The 9,563-nt window shown below is 30.4% G+C and overlaps 1 protein-coding gene across 1 annotated transcript; it reads right to left on the reverse strand.

Moving 5' to 3' along the window:
• Positions 1–1,472: 1,472 nt before the first annotated feature.
• LOC101506604 (uncharacterized) lies at positions 1,473–3,937 on the reverse strand. The gene has a single exon (XM_004514092.4). It carries the CDS (start codon positions 3,491–3,493, stop codon positions 1,577–1,579), a length of 1,917 nt encoding a protein of 638 aa, XP_004514149.1. The 5' UTR covers positions 3,494–3,937; the 3' UTR covers positions 1,473–1,576.
• Positions 3,938–9,563: the final 5,626 nt, after the last annotated feature.

Raw genomic sequence — 9,563 nt, forward strand, 5'->3', positions numbered from 1 at the left:
TGCCTTTGAGTCTCTTCCTCTTCTCCCCCTTTGAGTCTCTTCCTTTTTCCCTTCATTGTTTTTTTTCTCCCGTTTTCCTCTCACCAACAGTCGCCCCTATTCCCTCTTTCCTTTTCTTCTATGCTTTTAATAATTATGGTTAGTTTGGTTTTTTATTTACTTCTCTTTTCTTGTTTTCTTATTATATATTAAAATATGATTTTTGACTTCTAAGCCCCCTTTATTTTTTTAGCTTTATGCCTCAACATTCATTTTTTTAAATAAGTCCAACTTTTTATATATTAAATTTAATTCTGTTATAACAAATATTAAATCTTAAAAAAAAACACAAATAAATCTTTTATTAGTTATGACATAAGTTGTACAACTTAATAGTTCTAAAAATCTATTTTATAAATAAATTAATCTAAAATTGACTTTTAAATTTGGTTAATTAGATGTGACATCTTTTTTATCTTTGAGTTATTAAAACACAAATTGTACAACTTTATAATTTTAAAATTTATTTTTTATAAATAAATAAATCTAAAATTAACTTTTAAATTTGATTAAATAGATGTGACATCTTTTTTATTTTTGAGTTGTTAAAACATAAGTCGTACAAGTTGGTAGTTTTAAAACTCATTTTTATAACCAAAAATCATATAAATATTCTTAAACAGATTAACTAGCTGAACTTTTTTTTAATATTTGAGTTTTTGAGACATAACTTGTACATCTTGATAGTTTTAAAACTTGTTTATTTTTTGTAAATGAAAAAAGTTATTGAAATAAAACAAACTCATTTATCAAAATAAAGTTTTTTTTACCTAACTTGCTTATGAACAACAAAACAAATATTTAAGAGCAATCAACACATCTGCATTTTATATCTAAGAATTATATAGTTTTGATTTCTCTATCACAACTTGAGATACATAAGAGCAAAATTGCATTATTGTCAAGCACGATAATAGAAGAAAAAAATTATCTCTATATTTTGATTACTCTTTTATTTCAGAAATAAGATATCTTTCGATCAAAGAAATTCATTATTTCTATACCAATAAATCCTTAATTATATTACATCTTTGTTTACTATGTGTAATAAATACTCTAAAGAAAATATTAACTAATAATTTCATCTAAAAGATAAACATGTAAAATCAATACTAATGGCTAGCAAATTTAATATTACCATCAACTTTCTTAATTCTTGTGATTTAGTGGAGCGATCTTATACTTAGGGACTATATTGACATCCTTGGTAGGATGCTTAACGAGATTTTTTTTTTATTCATTTCAATTATGCCCAAACAAATGTTGTTTATGGTGTTATTCACCACTCTCATGTAACATAAGCGTATAAATGTTGTAAGTGTAATATTTTTTCTTTTGGAAATACAGATGTTTGAGTTAATTGGAACCAGTTGGATAACGATTGTGTGGTGCAATAGATAAGCTTGCAATGGGTAATGTTTGGCTATCAACAAATTAATTAACAAAATGAATCCATAGAAATCAATTATTGTCTTCCATTGCATTGGAGACATACAACTTAAGTAATTAATGATGTACTGGTACATCATAGATGAAGTTAGTCACTGATGTGATACTTATCTGTCTTGTGGGCTAACAGAATCCAAACATGAGTAATCAAACCTCCACCTCTCCTAATTTGTTCAGAATGGTAATCTACATTGCAATTAGCTGCAGCATAACACAACATCTCCACCCACACACTACATATGATGTCCCATTTGTTTTTCCTTACCATCAAATTCCTAGCAAGTCTCTGAGCATCCTTCAGTACATGCCATTTTGATGTGACAACAGTTTCTAATCTCCTCTCGGAATTGGAGTACTGTGGAACTCTTTCCATTTTCAAAATTCTACATGCTTCTTTTTCATCTTCCACAGATTGTTCTTGTTGTAGCAATAAGGCCTTGAGTTTGTCACAGGCGTGTTGAAAGATTATATTGGTAGTTGTCATTGAAAGCATATGAGGACGCAATGCTAAAAGGTACATCATATAATCTGATAATGATTTGGCCATTTGGATTTTGGGGTTTGCAATTTCTGAATCAGAATAGCAATAATAACATATATCAGTTGCAATGTGCCATATAGTAATGCTCTTGTCAAAATCTCTTTTAACACTCCATTTGAAATCATTGACACAATCATATCTTCCAAGTGACCAATCCCCTCTGTGGTTGAAAGGCTTCAATCCTCTGTCTCTATCAATATCTTTCATTTCTTGAACCATGAGAACTTTCAATTCATGTGGAAATTGTACACGCCACCTACTCTTATTCTTCTTCAACATCATGTCAATCCCACGGAACTTGAGAATTCGGCCACACATCAATGGCTTCATGTAATGATGGATGCAAAAGGTCATCAAGTTAAACTGTGACAAAGTATTTGACCACCTTTTCCAATCAGTTGCTCTAGGTCCAAGAATCCTTAGGCATGGAATCATAAATGGAAGATGTTGTTGGTGCTTGATCATTTGAACTATCGCCCAATCGGAGAAAGGTAATTGCGTGATCTGGTATGCCTCCAAAAGAACAGCTCCTCCTAACAACCCAACTATGAAACAAGCTTTCATATGGCGCGAAAAGTCGTGTCTGAATAAGATTGAAAATCCACACAAAGTCATAACTAAATGGGAGAAACTTACAACACGAAGAATACATCCTGCTTTGGTGTAGATTATAGGTGCTTTAGTGTATAGCACATCATACATGAAACCGAGTTCTGCATCAGTGATGTGGAAGATATCCTCTGGTGGATACTCATCAACAGACATCCATGGTAGAGATTCATATAAAGGCTGATATAGCCAGTTTTCGCGGTGAGGCTTCAATGAGATAAATCGGTAATACGCCTTCAAGATCAATTCTATGTTTGGAATATCATCTGGAAGGAATCTGAACAAAGCAGGCATGTTTGCTTCTTGATCATCAATCTCTGCAACAGTTATTATTCCAGATGTTTTACTTAGAGCTGACTTGAGGGCCCACACAACTTCTCCATACTTAATTAGTCCAGAGACAAGTAACGGAAGGTAAAGATAAGAGAGTTGTGAATGTGTCCAGCTCTTTACAATGATCCAAATCACAACAGCTACTTGTAAAACAAGGGTAAGAAGTTGCCTCAATCCCAATCTATTGTCTTCAATTGAGTATGCAGTTATGGCATCTGGATTTCCAATTTGAATAAGAAGTAACGGTGCAAACAATGCCTTCAATTCGCGTCTGATGTTGCGCTCATTTGGATCACTTTCAGGTATTACAGTCAGTTTTCCTATGATGATTTTTGCAAGTGAAGCTGACAGCAAATAGGTCAACCAAATTGTCAGCCTTATCCAAATACCTGGGATGTCCTTTCGACGGCTGCCGTACACTGTGAGGATGACTTGGATGCTGAAACTCAATAGCATTAGTATTTCTAAGCCCCATAGATCCCATAGGTCTTGTAATTGTCCTGGGATGAAACTTATGTGCATCTTTTTTCTTTTTCCTTTCTCCTTTTCACCTCTATCAAATGCTGCATAACAAAAATGCACAACCTGATCAACTTTTTTCTAGGTCGACTTGATTGGGATCGATAAATTAATGAAGGTATCAATAATTATATAACATTGGCATTGTTATGATATAGGAGTTCGGTGAAGATGGGTTCAATATTAGTTTAGGATTAATTAACTCTTCACCGGTCATACTTGAGCTGATCACAAACACAAGGCAAACTTTGATACTCTGCTAATATGTCAGAAACTAACGTTTTCTTAAATAAGATGATTAACTTAGGTCCTACAAATTGGTTTCATGATCCTTAACTTGTTATATTTTTGTTCATTCACGTTCAGGAATTTCGGATGCTTGCTTTAGTAATGGGCTAATACCATATTGCCAATTATCTTTCTTTGGATATATAATATAACACTGCTTTACTGGATTTCACAACTCCAATGCTTCTGCAGCTTAACTTTGAATAAGCTGATTATTAAGGAAGGCACGTTGCCTTCGATCTTAAGGAAAATAACTTCTTTTAGACTATTTTCATTCCGAACATAGTGTGGATTAGCTGTAGCTATACGACAATTAATAGAAGATTAGAAAAAACATAAAGGGGAAAACTGTTTACCTAAGACATAAGGCATGTCTCCTTTTTAACATACTAGTATAATATAATATTATTATTATTTGAAGAAATACCAACCAACAAAAACTATAAGATTCAATTTAATTCTTGAAGAACATAAATGTTATATTTAGTGTTTGAGAAAATTAAACTGCAACAATTTAATCTTTTTTTTTTTGTTGCATTTTTTTCGTTGATCAAGAAAAGAACGTGGAAGAAGAGAAAAAACATAGAAAATTAAATGATTATTTTAGTAGTCATTTTATATTGTCTTATATATGTTACTGATTATTTTAGAAGAGAAATAGTTTAGTTTATATATCCTGCCAGTATAAAGATATTTTATATTATCATATGTATGTTACCGATTTTAAAAGAAATGATAATACGTAAAAAAAAATTAAAATTAATTTCAAATAAGAAATTGTTTTGAGTAGTTTCTCTCAAAATTATTTTCGTAATTAATCATTTTTAAAAAGTAATTTCATAATGGTTATGAAAAATAGAATATATTTAAGGTGTGTTTGTTATAATCTTTTTGCAAAATAATCACCTTTAAAAATTTATATCTGTAAATTACAACTTTTTTAAAACTATCTTTTATAACTTATGTTTTAAACAAAAAAAATTCTCACTACGACAAGCAAACACAAAACAATGTCTCATTAACAAAGTGACCCTTAATATATTTCAATAAAATTAAATTTAAAATTAGAATACAAATAATAATAGCCTTCATTTAATGAAAAAAAACAATAGAGTTACTGGATTAGTTACCTAGTTAGGATTATTTTCAGTTTTTTTAATTTTTTTTTATGGTTAGATTTTTTAATTTTAATTTAATTAATATGTGTTTAACTTATGTGTCAAAAATGTCAATTTTTCCCCTTAAAATATATATATATATATATATATATATATATTATTTTATAATTTTTATTGATTTTAATGAAATATTTATTTATTTATTTATTAATTTTATTAAAAACGTTTATGTCATTTTATAAATAAACAGTCTATCATAATTTTTTTTTCATTTTCTCTTATACAAAACTATTATATAATTGACTTATTTTCTATTTATTTTCTCTACTTTTGACTTTCTTTTCCCCTTTATCTTTCCTTCATCAACCAAACAAAATATAAAGAATGCAGAAATTAAGTTGTCTCAATTTGATTTTATCATAAACTAAAATTTATCTTTACCTTTTTCAATGACTAAATTGGGAGTAACGGTTTATCTTAGAAGTTAAAATGAGTTTTTACTCTTGTTGAGGTGATTCAACCTATACAATGCAAATCATTTTTCAAACCTATTTGCAATTGTTGAAAGGTTTTCAAAACAGAAAATCCAACCTATACAACTCACAGATGTTGAAGTGATTTCAAAATTGTTTTCTAATTCAAGAATTCAAAATATGAAATGAACTAAAACCAAAGTTTTCAAAGTTAGTAATATTTATTTCTTTCAAAACTTAGAAAAACAGATTTTGTGCCACCGATCACCATGATACAAGAATGATAGTGAACATAAATGCAAATTTTTAAGAGTTAAGGGATTGAAAAAAATACACAATATTTTTTTGTATTGGTTCCTCTATAAATGAATTATGGAATCAAAAAGTCAATAGGCATATACACATGGAATTTTGGCACACATCACTAATCATTCAAGAAATTAGCCAAATTTTACCAATACAAACCAACAATATAAAATGGAATCCAAATAAAAATTACATATTACAAACCAAGTAAAAAGTCTAAAATAACGAAAAATAAAATAAAGCACAAAAGTAAAATCAACAAGTACGATTGGTTGAGGTCATTGAGGTGGTGGTGGAGGAAAATAGATGGAGAAACTAGCATTTAAACGCTACTTTGTAATTAGGCATGTCATTCATTTCAATAGGATTTTGCATTCCTTGAATCACATTTCCTTGCGTTGTTGAACAATAAATTCTTTGGGGGTTACAACACCTAATGCTTTACTCAAACTGGCCATTTGAGTGGCCAATGCAATACATGCATTATTTCTATTTTCATTAATGGTGTTATGACTTCACTCATTTATTGAGTGAACATATTCACCACTTCATGATTACTATAATCAACATGTTGACCAACACTTTCTAATGTGTTAGTTATTTTTTATGTAAGCAATTTATTTTGTTAGTTTAGGTTGCAAGTAAGTGCAGTAACTGCTTTAGAGTAGTTACGGAGCAAATAAAAGTAGGAAATTAGAAAAAGGAAAGGTAGGAAACTACTAAGTGGTTATTTGGAATGGAGAGGCCAAGCTCTCAAATTCTTGGAATGAGTATTCTTGTAACACATCTATCAATTTTGTCCTTGCAGAAATATAAACTCGCATTTTGTTTAATTCAATAAAGAATTAAGTTTCACCATTTCAATTATGTACTGACCAGTTCTAACATTGGTATCAAAGCAACAAAAATCCATGGTATTTACGCAAAATATGTAAGCCACGTATGAAAGTTGTGGAACGAGGGTTTGAAGGGTTGTTGGCTTTGCATGAAATGTGGGAAAAACATATGGAACAAGAGAGGGTGGAGCGATTGGAAACTTGACACCAATTGAATGACTTGGCTGATGTTGGCTAATTCACGCGAAATAGGAAAATGATTCTACCGATGGGAGTCCTATTGTGTTGTATCGAGAAAGGCTAGAAAATTCCCTAGACTCGCGAAACAGGGTCGAAAGGTGGAGGAAATTAGAGATACCGGTCTTTGATGGTGAATATGCGTATAGATGAACGACTAGGGTTGAGAGATACTTTGATATGAAAGGAATGTCTAGGGTAGAGAAGTTGCAAGCGATAATGGTGGCTATGGAGGGAAAGGCTTTGACATGGTACCAATGGTGGGAATTTTCTATTCAATAGCGTACTTGGGATAATTCTCATGTCGCTATGTTTAAGCGTTTTCAACCATCTATGGTTGAAAGGCATTTTGAATTGTTACTAAGTCTCAAACAAAGAGGGTTAGTATAGGAGTATCGAGAAAACTTTGAATTGTAAGCATGCTCACTCAAATGTGCAGAACCAACATATTTGAAATGAATATTTTTGAATAGACTAAAAAAAGTGATAAGAGCATAATTAAAATTACACCTAGTGAAGACTTTTGCAAAATTAATGGCCTTTGCTGAAAGAGTTGATGAGAAGAACAATTTAGTCACCAAGGGAAGCAATTATGCGAGTTATGGGGGTAAACCAATGAGAACTTACAATAATACTAGAACGGTAACATGGGAACTAGGGGTAAAGCAACAAATGAAAACTACAATCTCAAGAGTTGGAAGTTCTTTAGGGGAAGGAAGTGTTGGAAAGCTTGTTGGAACTTTTAGAGGCAGATGGTTTAGAAGGTTAACTGAAGCTGAAATGCAAGAGAAATCATATAAGGGGTTATGATTTTATTGTGATGATAGGTTTAGTCCATACCAGGTGTGTTTTAACAAGCAGTTGCACGTGCTAGTTTTGGGCGAAGAAGATGCGAAATGTGAATTGCAGGAATCGAATCTAGTGGAAATGGAGGGGGAATCGAAAGACCTCCAATTATCTATGTGTAGCATTGCTGGTATCACTTAGAAGAAAACTGTTAAGTTATGGAGAATGATTAGTGAGGAACATGTTATGGTCCTTGTAGATTGTGGAGCTTCACATAATTTCATTTTAGCCATTTTTGTGAAGGAACATAATTTGCAAATGTTTACAACCTCCATATACACGATGGAAGTACGAGATGAGAGAAAACTTGATTAGGAAAGAAGAGTGCATCCTCAATTAGAATTGGTGATGCAATGTGTAACGCTCCAAATTTTTTATCCAAATATTACTTAAAAATATTTATTTTCTTTTAGAACAACTATAATTTTTTTTTTCTTAGGAGTAGTTCATCATGTAATAATTTGAAGATACATTAGAAAATGACTTGATATATTCTTTTTTTGTAAAAGAACGTAATGCAATTTACTAAAATATTATTTATTCATTTATGCTCCAAAATAAAATAAATTCTCTTTAAGTGAAATTCAAAAGAAGCAAGGTTGACTAAAATAAATGACATTCAATTATTTACTAGCAAATGAAATCTCACTTCCGCATTTCTATTAAAAATTAATGATAAAGAGTAACTAATTTTACAATGTACCACAAAAATTTTAGTAATACAAAATATTATTTTTAAGTAAAAGCCTCATTTTCCCACGTGCGTGCACCAATCAAACATCATTCATGCAACTCTTTGAGATCATTAGTACCTAAATGTTGGTGTAAGGGGTGTCAGTTCATCCCACAACAAAAATTAAACCAAATAATAGATTATCAGCCATAAAATATGAATATAAATTTTTTTTCGTAATAAAATATTTAAAGAAATTGATTCTTTAATAATTCTCAAATATGTATAAAAAGTCATAAAATGTATCTAAATAAATCAAGTAGCATCAGTTGAGCAAATAATTAGATAAAAATAAAAATAACAACAAAATGTCTGCAAGTTATGTGTACTCCAAAACATGTATGATCCGAATATAATCAGTCATACAGGCGTTCACACAAAAGTCACCCATACCAATCGCGAAAAATTAAACCAGCCACACAGGCGTCCACAAAGATGCATATGATATGTCATTAAATGATAATGATGCTCAAAAGGTACATGCAACCACCCACTTAAAAAATCACACAAATCACAAGACACTTAGGCAACCACAAATATAACAATATTTAAAACACAAATCATCAGCCACTTATGCAACAACAAATATGACAATATTTAAAACACAAATCATCAAACACTTAGGAAACAAAGATAACAATATTTAAAACACAATTCACCAGCCACTCCACAAAAATAACAATATTTAAAACACAATTCACCAGCCACCACAAAGATAACAATATTTAAAATACAAATCACCAGTCATTTAGGCAACCACAAAGATTACAATATTTAAAACACAAATCACTAGCCACTTAGGCAACCTCAAAGATAACAATATTCAAAACACAAATCACCAACCACTTAGGCAAACACAAAGATTACAATATTTAAAACACAAATCACTTGCCACTTAGGCAACCACAAAGACAAAATATTTCAGATTAAATTTTTTAATCACATAAGACATCAAATTTATATTTTCATGGATGTTCATAGTTATAGCTCAATAGCTTAACACATCAAATATGCATGTGAACAAATATCTCAAAATCACCAATTTTATTTTAATGATCCATAAAATTCGATTTGAATACTTGTTATTGATAAAAATTAAAACTCATATTACCAAGAATACAATAACAATAGAAATTTTATTCATTTCACTATAAAGTCTTCCGCATTATAAAAATGAGCTATACATTAATACATTTCAATAAATCAATTTTCTCATATTGTCAAAATTAAAAATAT

The sequence above is a fragment of the Cicer arietinum genome, chromosome 1 (assembly GCF_000331145.2).
Source record: "Cicer arietinum cultivar CDC Frontier isolate Library 1 chromosome 1, Cicar.CDCFrontier_v2.0, whole genome shotgun sequence".
NCBI lineage: Eukaryota > Viridiplantae > Streptophyta > Magnoliopsida > Fabales > Fabaceae > Cicer > Cicer arietinum.

What these genes read in the sequence shown, in the direction of transcription:
- LOC101506604 (XM_004514092.4), bottom strand. Translation starts at nt 3,493, where the DNA reads ATGCACATAAGTTTCATCCCAGGACAATTACAAGACCTATGGGATCTA.